At 38.1% G+C, this 13451-nt stretch overlaps 1 protein-coding gene across 2 annotated transcripts; it reads left to right on the top strand.

Moving 5' to 3' along the window:
- The first annotated feature begins 363 nt into the window (after nucleotides 1-363).
- On the top strand, nucleotides 364-10683 carry hnmt (histamine N-methyltransferase). Of its 2 annotated transcripts, XM_084421022.1 has the most exons (8): nucleotides 387-435; nucleotides 1624-1727; nucleotides 6883-7031; nucleotides 7180-7232; nucleotides 7340-7447; nucleotides 7562-7692; nucleotides 7807-7900; nucleotides 9512-10683. In XM_084421022.1, exons 2-8 carry the CDS (start codon nucleotides 1710-1712, stop codon nucleotides 9865-9867), a joined length of 909 nt encoding a protein of 302 aa, XP_084277148.1. In that variant the 5' UTR covers nucleotides 387-435; nucleotides 1624-1709; the 3' UTR covers nucleotides 9868-10683. The 2 variants fall into 2 exon arrangements, with proteins under 2 accessions (XP_084277149.1, XP_084277148.1); XM_084421023.1 differs by lacking the exon at nucleotides 1624-1727 and having other exon boundaries at nucleotides 364-435.
- Nucleotides 10684-13451: the final 2768 nt, after the last annotated feature.

Raw genomic sequence — 13451 nt, 5'->3', positions numbered from 1 at the left:
GGTATGTTATACAAAAAAAATAATAATTTAAAAATAACCTTGATTGTTGATTTATTTGTAAATGTGTTGATTAATAAAATGAATATTCGGTGATGAACAGCCTAATACTAAAACATCATTTTAAGTAGGCTAGAGGAAAGCCATGTGTTTTCATTTAAATTGCTCCCTAGATAAGGGGAAATGGAACAGAGATAAAACAAAAAAAAAGAATATAAATCATTATATCTCAGGACGTGTTTTATAAATTTAAATATTAAGAGCTTCTGTTGTAGTGTTAGCTGTCTTTTTTTAGTCTATGGTGTTAGCCCTGCGGCTTTAAGGGAGTGGGCGGGGCCTCGTTCTAATGGGCGTGGCTGAGTCTGTGTCTTTCTGGATGTGCCACGGCCCAGCCAGCGTCCCGCTGCTCAGTGTGCAAAATAACGGATAGAAGTGAAGGTAAGCTGCTGCACACTTCTGCTTTCTCCGTGTTATTATTAGATAACTGATGCATATGCGGCGGCGCGCAGTGTCAGACACCTAAAGTTAGAAATAATGATACAGTTGTAAAAATGGGAGCGAGTCAATGAACCTGTTGAAGAACAATAAATCTCATCATGCTAAAATCTGAATGTGATTTACAGGACAGTGATGTTATGGCTGAGATGATACTGTCTGACGCTTAACTAATAGTCTCCATTCATAAATGCAACACATTTTTGTGTGACTTTTTATTCGTGCCATCGATTTGAGATTATACATATTTCACTGCAATTCATAATGTAAGCGCTAGCATAACAATTGAGAACTAGGGGAGAGTGGGGTAAAGTGAGACATTTTTTACATTTGTTCCCCTGTAAGCGAGCTAAAATGATATATCAGTCAAATTTACACATTTCCCATTAATTCAGGATGTTTCCTAGCAATGGAAATTATTAGAATGTATTCAGGACGAAGGGCAGTGAAAATATGATTGTTTTTTTAAAAAGTGAACCAGCTGGGGGTAAACTGATCCACTTACTTTTTCCACTCTGAAACTTCCATAACAACACATGTTGTAACAGAATCCTGACAGCTAGCTTGACAACCACACATTCCAGAACTAATGTCGGACTAGTAACAGAATCATGGGGATTGGTCAATTAAGCAAATTTTTTTGATGACCCATCAAAATGACCCATCAAAATTGATGACGCATCCAAGTGAAGGTGCAACGCCCTTGGCGTGCAAGGGTGAATGGCACACTGGAGGAAATTCCTCCTAAAAAAAAAAAAGAACTATGTCCAAAATATTGTGATATATTTGGAAGCTCAATGCAGTCAGACCTCCCCTGGCCAGCCCAGGGAGGTGGTTCCTCACGCGCCCTATGAGTGGCCGTGTCATCTCGAGCCCAGGCCCAAGTGGAGCGAGATCCGTGTGTAGGGAGCGTGCGCATCGTGGTTCACCGTCCGGGGCTTCTCGGTTGATCCAGAGGTAAAACGTATGCTTGTCGAACGGTCGGTCTGGGTAAACGACGAAGCGACTCCAGGGGCTTGAGACACCCCTGGAGAAAAAGCGGTGGAGGAGGGTCCTCCTCCGAAAACAAAAACGGACAGTGTCCGTGAGGTTGCAGATGGACGAGATTCCTATGCTGACTTTACTCCCTAGCAGGCTCCCAGGGAGAGTGCGGAGCTCCTGTCGGAGTGACCTCGGTCCTAAAACGGACCTTGGGGGTTTTGTCAAGGAGGGGACAAATGCTCCATTCGGACAAGGTGAGAGGGAGAAGGTGCTCCACCTCTTTGACTCAGCTACTGCACCCCAGGCTACTGATTTTACTTCCCCCTTCTCTTTTTACTTTATGAATCTTAGGAGGCTTGAATTGTCAATATTTCTCTCCCTTGCAGCTGCTCTTATAGACTTCTTTGCTTCCTTGACCTCAGCGGCTGCACTCTCCATCTCCTCGAGGGGTGTTTTGCCCCAGGTTGTCTTCCTGGTGTATTGCCTTGGCATGATGGCTTTTCTACAATGTTTATGACATTAAAAATAAAACATATGTCATGTAATATTACATTAAAATATGTTTAAGACTAAACTTAAAGGGATAGTTCACTTTGAAATTAAATTTTGGTATGTTTTAGCTTACCTCAAGGGCATCCAAGATGTAGGTGTCTTTGTTTCCGCAGTAGTTTCAATTTTGATATTTTTAGGTCAAACCGTTCTTGTCTGTCAGTCATATAATGCAGGTCTATGGTCACCACCTCAAAGAGCATGCACAGAGAAGTCCAAATTAAACCATTCCCCATCGTAAGTACACATTGATGGCCTAAGACACGAAACGAGCGGTTTGTGTGAGAAAACGAATAGTATTTATATCGTTTTTACCTCTTGTACACAACCACGTCCAAGTGATCTGACTTAGTCTGCGCAAGCGCCGGAAAGCGCCGGAAGTGATCTCTGGTGCGTGTACGTCACTCATTGTTTACACAGAACAGAGATTGTAGGTAAGACGGCTAATAGAAATGGTACTAATTTGCACTTATCCGGGATGTTTAAACCGACGTAAAAGAAAACAATTACGTATGCACTAAGCCAGAACGCGCGCACACGCAGACATGGGCAGTATTTCAATTAAATGTATTTTAAATACGTATTTAATTACTTTAGTGTATTTTGTAATTTGTATTTTGCAGGTGTGGAAAAAATAAAATGTAGTTTGTAACAAAATATTTTGAGGGAGTGTATTTAGAGTATTTCAAATACTTAAATACTTAAGAAAAATCATACCTATTATGAAACAGCGCGTCTGTCGTAACTCCACTGAAATCTCCATGCTAAGCAAGCGTTCACAATATAACATCCATCTGCAGTTTTTACACGTTTTTAAACGTATTACATATGAGAAATATTGATATTCCGTTGGATTTTGTAAAAAATAATCATCAATCCTATTGTTTTTCAATAATTGCGCACGCAGCGCGATTCTACTATGGAAAAAGCATACGCGATCAGGGCAGTTAGAGTCTGTTTTTATTTTTTTTATTTTGCTACTTCGCCATTTTTAATTTACACATTTCTCATATTTGTGTTATTGCTACTATTTGTGTTATTGACCTTTCAGTAATAAAAAAAAAAGACTTAAAGGGATACTTCAGGATTTAGCATTAAGCTTTGTATTAGTAGAAAACCTGTAGTATTTTCGAATTACCGTGATTTCATATATTTTCATATCCTCATATCCCCCTGAGACGAGAGATTTATGTATTTTTTATCTGGAAAAAATCCTCCGATGACGCAAAAATCGTCCTTTTGCGTCATCGGAGGATTTTTTGGCCAGAGGCGAGAGACTACAGTAGGAGGAGCAGTCCCACATGTGTTCAACCAGCCCATAGGGGGATCTCACTCACAGAATGTACACAGAGTGTCAGCCGTCTTTTTTTGGAAGCTAAGCTAGCAGGCTCTTGTTCTGTGGAGAAAGGTGAGTAGTAGGGGTTACCCTCCTCTTTTTCCCGGACATGTCCAGCCGTCGAGATTGTCCAAAATGTCCGGGATTCAGCTTTTGCTTTCTGCAGTCGCCATTCATTGTTTACATGCACACCTTTTGTTTCAATCTAACTGAATTCATTCCGATTGGTGAATCTGAATGTAGTGTTTACATGAACGCTAAACAAGTGATCGGTTGATGTGCGTTTTAACATTGCTAAGAAAATTCCCGCTCCTCCGTGAGAGATACGCGTCTCACAGGTGTCGCTCATCAGTAATCACGCCACCGGCCTCGCGCCGTTCTCCCTCAGCCTCGTCCTGCTCGCCACAGTAAACATTATGAATGGCGACTGTAGAACGCAGAAGCCGAATCCCGGACATTTTGGGCGATCTCGAAATCCCGGGCAGACTCGTCACAGAGACTCACTAGTAGCCTAGCCTTGCTGTTTAACTGCGCGCTCTCTTACCGGTAGGCGTGGCTTGGGAGTGGCCTCGTAGAGCAGCGAAGCAAGTGCATTCTGGGAGTTGTTGTCTTTCATCCACATAAGCCAAAAAAACATTTTCTGGCTTTTCTCAGTCTAGAAGGCTCCAAATTCAAAAATAATTTTTCTATAAATATTAATATAATAATTATAATAAATAATAATTAATAATGTCTTCTACATAAATGACCCATTTTAAATACACATTCATCTTTCCAGAGGTGAAGTATCCCTTTAAGATTATTGTGGGAGTATTTTTGTATTTTCAAAATACTAATTACTTGTATTTTATTTAAATACATTTTTCACATCAGTATTTTGTATTTTATTTTGTTACATTTCATGAGCCAGTATTTGTAGTTTGTAACAAAATAGTTTTTGATGTATTTGTGCCCACCTCTGCGCACACGTCACACACCAGGAAGCGCGCGCGCCCTCAGATCACTTGGACGTGGTTGTGTACAAGAGGTAAAAACGATATAAATACTGGTCGTTTTCTCACACAAACCGCTCGTTTCGTGTCTTAGGCCATCAATGTGTACTTACGATGGGAATTGTTTAATTTGGACTTCTCTGTGCATGCTCTTTGAGGTGGTGACCATAGACCTGCATTATATGACTGACAGGCAAGAACGGTTTGACCTAAAAATATCAAAATTGAAACTACTGCGGAAACAAAGACACCTACATCTTGGATGCCCTTGAGGTAAGCTAAAACATACCAAAATTTTATTTCAAAGTGAACTATCCCTTTAAATTGTGCCTCATGTCTCACTTTACCCCACAGCATTTGTCTCACTTTACCCCACCGCCACATTTTAGAAAAAAACGATCTCTCTTAGCAATTCAGGCTTATCTTCAGCTAGCATCATCACATGGTTTTATATGTTGGTAGTTCATCAACATGTATGATATAAGTTTTTCTACCTGAATCAATTTGCTTTGGCACAACAATTGATTAAGTTGACAGCAAGAAAATGTACTTTTACATGCAAAAAAAATATTTTTGTGAAAAAAACATGCTTACTACAGCACCATGAGGTCCTCTCCTTCATGGCCAAGGGGAAATGGGAGGGGCTTGAAACCATAATGGCCATATGACCACAATTGTGTTCCGTTGCCTAGATACAGGGGGTGTCTCACATTACCCGATGTCTCACATTACCCCGTTCTCCCCTACTTTACATTTCCTAATATTTCTTTATTAGTTTTGTCTCCGTCCACACTAGCGGTTTCGGACGTTTCAGTGTGGATGAGAAACTTTTGAAAAACGCATGAAAACGCTAAATTCACCTTACTGCGCATGCGTAAAACCCCACAAAAGATCACTGATATGATTCAGATGGAAAAATAAATAATGAAGTTATCGCGCAATTCCTCTGACAGGATCATTTTATTTAGTAAAATATATCTCACCATTTACTGATGCGGTCCAGGTCGCACGCAGTCACCATATGTTTGGTCTAAAACGCAACTGCTCTCATGTATTTCCGCAGGACAGCAAATGTGAGTAAATTCTGTCATCTTTGCAGGACTGTGATATGAAGAGTGTACAATGTAAAATATTTTTAGCAACAGTGTGAAAGTGAATAGCACATAACAGGCACAATACTGGTATAAACATGATTATCTATTGGTACAATATGCGTCACATGACTAAATTTACATCATCGTTTTTAAATACCACCGGTTTCACAGTCCAAATGTATCCACTTTGGAGTGCGCTTTCAAAAAAGCTTAGTTTTCATTAATAAAAACGCCGTCTCAGTGTGGACGGAAGGCCAAAACGGAGAGAAAAATATAGGTTTTCAAACGAAAACGTATTAGTGTGGACATGGCCTTTCATGTCTTCTTGCGCTTGAATGTTTAAATTGGCAAGGGTTAAAAACATGTGCAAATGATAAACTTGCAGCACTGGTCCTATCGGGACAGTTACAGTTCTGTCAACGAGCCCTTCATGTGCTCCCTCTTTCTTTCACAGTGTATGTTAGAGAAAGCGACAGGGGCCCTCAAAGCCAAGCGACGGTGTGTAAAGCCAAAGTCCCTTTCAAGGAAAGTCTGTTCACTCGACGGACATATTTGCAACGCCTCTGGGCAGCTATTTTGGGCATCCAAGACTATCTATTTGAATGGGGGAATACTAAAATCTCAAAAACCGCTTGCCAAACTCACAGTTAAATAACATATTTAAAATCAGCAACAAAATCTGACATGAACTGTCCCAAAATGTTGTTCCTTATGCTCAAATAGCGTTAAAAAGGCTAATTTTTCAGGCTAGATGAGCAAATGCGCATGTGCAGTCCTTAGCGCGAGTCTCAGATTTTTACAGGAACCAGAGCTTTTAAGGGCAGCTGCTGTGATGCAATGACTTTATTAATCTGACTTTATTAATTAATACTCTTTTACGTGGGACGTATTCCGCCATATTGCACGTTGCATTTTCTCCCATTCATAAGTAAAAGGAGTGAACCGTCTTTGAATATATATATATATATATACTCATTGGTAAAGCTCAGCAGGCAATGAAATGGTACAGTATGCTCTAAACTTATTTTTTGCCTCTAACTTAATTACAATCAAAGACCATTTTTAGTCGCCTCTCGTGAAATTAAGTCGCATATGCGAGTGATTTACTCACCTAAAATAAAACATAAAAAGTTACTGATACATTCTGTATAGCATTAAAGAATATATTTTAAAGTGCTTACCATTGACTTCCATTTTATGGATAAACAAAAAAGCAACAAAAAAAAAAACTTAATATTTATGAATTTGGCAGACACTTTTATCCAAAGTGACTTAAATTGCATTCAAGGTACACATTTGATTAGTTCTTGCTTTACCTGGGAATCGAACCCATGATACTGTCATTGCTAGAACTTCTCAAAATATCTTCTTCTTTGTTTCATTGTTGGGTGATTCAGAACCCATTTTCTCATTCTAAAACACCAGTTGTATGTTTCAGCCAATGAAAACCATGGCAGCTCCATTCAGATCACTTGTGGAAGATTATCCGAGATACCTCAAATCATTCGAGCTCTTTCTGGAGCGCTCATCAGAGCACCAGTGCATGCAGGACTTCATTCATAATACACTACCAGACATACTGGCAAGGTGCTTTATCATTCTTGATAAATGTCATATTTTATTCATTTAGCCTGTCCCTAGCTTTGTAATACAGAATGTGCCAGCAGATTTAACAATGACATGATATAATAATATGATCTTGCCCTAATTATATTCTCCCTCGCTCTCTCTGCAGCATTGGAGGGGGAAGACCCATTCTCAATGTAATAGGAGTAGGGAGTGGAGCAGGTACACTTTTAATAATAACTGAATTAATAACATTTTGTTTATCATCATTTCATATATCAGATTTGAATGACAGAGTTCTCAGTCATTCATATTCATCTCATTTCCAGGTGAGATTGATCTAGAGATGTTCACTCAGCTACACCTGAAACATCCACATGTCAAAATCAACAATGAAGTGGTGGAACCAAGCAATGACATGCTGCACAAGTATAAAGGTACCAAACATTTTATTGCTGCTCATTTAGCTTAATCATCTTATACGCGTTTACTAACTCTACCAGTAAATGGCTATTTGTGCTGTTTTTCTTTCTTTAATTCCTTCTGTTCAGTTCGGGTATCAACCACTCCAGGTCTTGATCACATTAACTTCGCGTGGAACAAGATGACAGCGTCTGAGTTTGAAAAACACTGGCAAGAGAATAACTCTGGGAAAAAGATGGACTTCATTCACATGATACAGGTTTTGACTTTTTCATTCATTTTATCGACTTTAATTATAGTTATATTAATAAGGTCTGTTCATCAAAGATGTTTTGTTATGTTTGTAGAATATTAATATCAATCTGCTCAACAGATGCTGTACTATGTCAAAGATCCAGAGGCCACTGTTTCATTTTTTCGGAGTCTTCTAGAAAAAGATGGGAAACTCTTGATCATTCTGGTGTCAGGTACAGTTAGGGTTGGGAATGGAAAATCGATTCTAATTCTGGAATGGGATACTTAAGGTCAGGTATAGGATATTTATCGATTCCTGTGTGCGTATTTTAATGTGGTTTTAAACCATTTAAGCGCAAGATAACATGGCACTCGCGTGCTGTTTACTTTACACACATCTAGAGCGTGCGCTAGGGGTGAAACGGTACACAGAACTGTCATTTTCATGACAGATTTATTCAAACATACATTAAATAATCAAGACATCACTAATAATAGGTTAAGTAAAATATAATGAATATATAGGCTAATATAGTGCATATATTTAGCAAGAGTTTATTTCTCTGGCGAACTATCAAACTGTGGACACTGAATGACTTTCCTGAGGTAATATGCTACGTGACATTGTTTACAAGATGTTTCATTGACGACTTTCCGCGGATGAAACACTGATAGATCGATTACACGAGATACATTTCAATAAGTTGTTCTGTATCTTTCAACGTACCTTCATATGTTGATTCATGTTTATTCCGTAACTAGTAGTGAATAGGAAGAGATGATCGCGTTCACTTGCGCTCTGCGCTGCCGTTTGAACTGAGGCGCCTATATACAGTGATCTGTCGCGCCACATCAAAGAACGTCAAAACGGCATTTATTATTTAAATTTCGTGATAAAATGGACCGAATTTGAAAGATGACACTTTGTTTCTTATCGAAAGTAATAAAACGCAGAGCTTATTACAATTACTGGTGGTTAGGCTAATGCTGTATTGTGTACACATAAGACATGAGATCCAATGAGCCAGGGCTGGCCAAGGCCAATTGCGATACATATCGTGGGGTGGTGTATCGCAGTTTTTCGGATCGGTTTGAATATCGTTATCGTTACACACCTAGAACAAAAGAAAGAGAAAATCTCTTACAGATCTTGACTGAATAACGTTTGTATCTTTAATAAGGATAAGATATATATATATGCTATATATATCATTTATAAAAAGAAAACTATAAAGTTTTATTTTACATTTGACTTCCATTTCTGAACTTTGTTCAGTTGGATTTATTTGTGCTTTTGCTAAATTGTTCATTTGTTCTTATTGTATACTGTATACTTGTCTTCAATAATGTTTGAAATTGATATTAGTTAGTCTATATTAGTTAGTTGTCCTTTAGGCTATTGATTTTTGTTCATGGTATTCAGCTGCAACAGAATTTTTTGCAAAAAGACAGAATAAATCATTTTGATATCTAAATGTTTGACTTTTTTCCATATTTTAATCGGAACTGTGATTGGATATGAATCGGAATCGATAAGCAGAATCGGAACTGGAATCGGAATCACTAAAATTCAAACGATACCCATCCTTGAATTCAGTAGATGGTCCGAGGTCAAAATTTTGCTTTAACTCTATGATCAGATTCAGAGAAAAGGGAAATCAAATCAATATATATTCAATCAAAATCCATAGTTTGTGTATGTAATGGGTTTCACATTTTTAGTGCAGTACAGTGGGGTCTAAAAGTCTGTAACCACAAGTTAATTTATTTATTTTTTCTGTTTTGTTTTTTTCTGTTCTGTTTAAAGAAAAAAATGACCATGGTTTTGCTTCTGCTCTTCATAGGCGAGAGTGGATGGGGCAAATTATGGACAACCTTTAAACAACAGCTCTGTAACACTGAGATCAGCCAGTGTGTCACTACAGGAGATATAAAGACTTTCTTCGATTCTGAGGGCATCCCCTACCGTAACCATGAGCTTCTGTCCCAGATGGACATCACAGAGTGCTTCACTGAGGGAGACCCGGTGGGAGAACTGCTGCTGGATTTCCTTACTGAGGTGATAGAGTTCAGTAAGAATGCTCCTGAAGACCTGAAGAAAGGAGTGCTGGACTTACTGAGACATCCTGACTGCAGTAAAGAGGTGGACGGCAGGATCATTTTCAACAACAACCTGGGAGTATTAGTGGTTGAGCCGTAGATATAAAGCAGTAGCTTTATATCTCACCTCCACGAGGCCTTTGCAGTTAATATTCAGTCTAATACAGTGGTTCTGAACTTTTTTTGTCTCCAAGGACCCTGACTGTCCTCAACAATATTGAAAGGGCACATGAATTTTCCAGTTATTTATGATTTACTGGATAAGGATTAAGGATGAGGATTTGGTAACACTTTATTTTACAGTGTCCTTGTTACATAAGTTACATGTACTTACCATAGTATTAACAGTAAATTATGCATAATTACATGCAACTAACCCTCAACAAAATCCTACCCTAACCCTAGTTGCTTAATATTACTAAGTACTTAAATATATAATTACACTAACAATGACACCTTAAAATAAAGTGTAACCAAGGATTTTTACTCAATTTTAAAATGTCTATCTTATAAAGAGCTTGGCTGCGGCATTACTAGAAAAAAATTATAATTATTAAAAATGTCTAAGTTTGATTTTATTAATTTATATAATTTTTCCAGGTCTAGAAATCACACTTTTAAAATGAGTCTACCACATATATCTAGGTTTTCAATACCATGGCAAAAAGCCATTGCTGAGTGGGTGAATTAAAATAAGAAATATCTTGATGTTTTTTTTGTAATATCTTATTTTAAATCATTTTAAGTAATTTTGAGGCCTCCTTTGGAAGTTTGGTCTGGGTGAGAATCACTGGTCTAATGGAAGTACAAAATATCTGTATTTGCACAGTTTTTGAAATAATCTGTTTCTATACTGATTTCAACAGAGATAATGAAAAAAGTAACAGTAGCATATATTTTTAATGCTTTTATTAAACTACTGTCTCCTCATTCTAGGCACCTGCTGTTCTAAAGCATGTTGTAATATTGTGTCAATGATTGAAAAAACAGGAAAAGGAAAACTATAGAGAACAATGCATAGTTTAGCCTGCATCAACATCAAACAAAGCTGTTTAAAGCTACACTAGGATTTTCTCCCATCTAGCGGTGAAATTGTTTATGACTACCAACTGAATATTACTTTCTAGCCCCTCCCATTCCGAGGGCGTTTTAACTCCTACGGTGGCCGTATTATTTCAAATCTGCCGGCAGTCGCGAGTAATCTCCCCCTCGCATTCGTCACGGTGCCACTGAGTGTAAAAACGCGAAAGGCGAAGCTTGAATTTCCAGGTATGTCCCTCTTTGGCTAATGTATTTTCAAGATGGAGGCGCAACATGGCTGCCGCCATTCGAGCGACTCGCTCGTATGTATTCTAAATGGCAGATTCTACGCTTACGAGAATACTTGATTAGTTGGTAGAAGTAATTACACATTAATGAGCACATTTCATTTTGAAAGAACTAAGTGTTTTTTGCTAAGAATCAACTTAAAAAATGACACAGTGTAGCTTTAAATGAAGGCCTGTGTAGGTGACTGACGGTTCATATTCATAAAGAGACCTTGTTGCACAAACTCCAGTATGAGGAACTCTGCTACTCATGCAAGTTTCACAAAGCATGTACAAAGTTCAACCTTTGTATATTGACTTATTAACTCAGGGTCAAAGCGTTTATGACTTTACTACAACAGCCTATGATGAAAGAGATGGGATTGTATTGTTTGGTGACTAGTTGTGTTGTTGTGACCTTATACCTCATTTAGGTTTGGAGAGATGTTTAATGCCTAACCAGACAGGACAAAGGTTGTATAAATCTATACTTTTCAAGGTTAAAGATACATGCACTTGAAACTTCTACTACAAGTATGTTTTATTTGGATACTGCCTGCAATGGGCCTGCCTTCCCTTTGTGTTTACTTACAGTATTATTCTAAAGTAACTTGAATATTGTCTTGTGTCTGCCAATATTTTAGTATTTCTGTCCCACATTACCACAAAACATCATATTAAACCGATGTGAATAACTTTAAGTGTCAAATTAAACCATATACTGTACCAAAAAAATCCTTTTAAAAACATCACTGCTCATTGAGACATGTGTCTCTGATGAAATTCAGCCATGCTGTAAAACAAAGGTAGAAGTTAAGACAAGCCTGCCTTGAAAATGTCAGGATCAGACGTTACAACGTTGAATCTGGAGAGAGAGAGAGAGAGGTCTTTGATGACTGCAGAAACGACAGAATTTAACCAGCTGCTCACACCTTTATCAGCTCATCCAGAGAATTATCAGTGTCTGACATTGTTACTTTCTGACGTTGCTTGCTTTATTGAATAATTTGTTCGAATGGTTAATTTATATTTATATATATATATAAATAAATATATATATAAAGATTGTCAAACCTCTTAGTTACTAACATTACCACCATGTAAAATCAGAAAGAGCTTTTATTGTCAAGTATGCTTACACATACAAGGAATTTGTCTTGGTGACAACGAGCTTCCACAGCACAGACAGAATAACAGCGACAGGACAGATGATAAAACATTTAATAATTAAGTAAATCTATAGAATGTGGCATTTTAATGGCAGTAAAAGGTGCATTTCCGCTAACTACTGGACTGAACTAGATGGCGCACAGGAGAGCATGGCATCTGCTACGATTTCACTTTTAAATCACGTAGGAAATATTATATTGGTTTTCTCCTGAAACTACCAGAGCACTTGGAAAATAAGCAAGCCACATAGACTTATTTGTGCGTTCACTTCTTCGAAAGAAAAAAGTGATGGAACGACATGATGGTGAGCAAATTATGATGTTTTTTTGTTTGTCCGGTTTGTTGCTAGGATTAAAGTGTATTTTATCATAAAAATGTACACACAACATCACATGAATCCATTCAAATTGGCACATTCAGGGTTGGCTTTACCTGAAGCACTCTGACCACAAAGTTATTCTTAAGTTAATTTATTAGGTTTCTCTGATAACATTTCTAAGTAATACAGTGTACTGCAGCATCATTGCAGTTTGGCACTTTCTACAGTTTGCCCTTCTCTGAGCAGGACTGCAGAAGGAAAACACTCATTTTAAGTGACTGACTGCCATCTCTGCTCAATAATAACCAACTGCAGAACCGCAGAACCATTCGTCACAGCAGTCTGAGGACAACAGCGCCAGGCCAGCAGTCTCACACACCGGTGTTGGGGCATAGTTTAGATTATGGGTGGTGTTCGCATTCTTTAAGGTTGAGCTTATAGTTATAGTGAAGGGTAGGGTTGTTGAGGCGAGTTACGCGATTGTCAACACCACCCTAACTTCAGGTCTGACGCTGTTGGCCTGGCGCTGTTGTCCTCAGACTGCTGTGAAGTGGTTCTGCAGTTCTTTCTCTGGTACACTGTGGAACAACACAATATATAATGTCTCCATCTACTGGCAAGTTTGTGTAATTTAAGCAACTAGTGATTTTATAAGGGATATCTATGGTCTATTCTGCAGTGCAACTTACCCACAATCTCCACCAAGGCCTCCTTAGTGTAACCAAATTATCTTGCCTTACCCAAGTGTCATCGATAAATAATTTAGGCTACTTTTGTGAATTCAGTACATTTACATTAAGACATTTACATTTAGTCATTTAGCAGACGCTTTTGTCCAAAGCGACTTACAAATTAGGACTAAATTAAGCGAGTCATTGTGAAGAGGCA

The sequence above is a fragment of the Rutilus rutilus genome (genome assembly GCF_951802725.1).
Source record: "Rutilus rutilus genome assembly, chromosome: 10".
Classification (NCBI taxonomy): domain Eukaryota; kingdom Metazoa; phylum Chordata; class Actinopteri; order Cypriniformes; family Leuciscidae; genus Rutilus; species Rutilus rutilus.
This window is presented reverse-complemented; position numbering and strand designations above follow the sequence as displayed.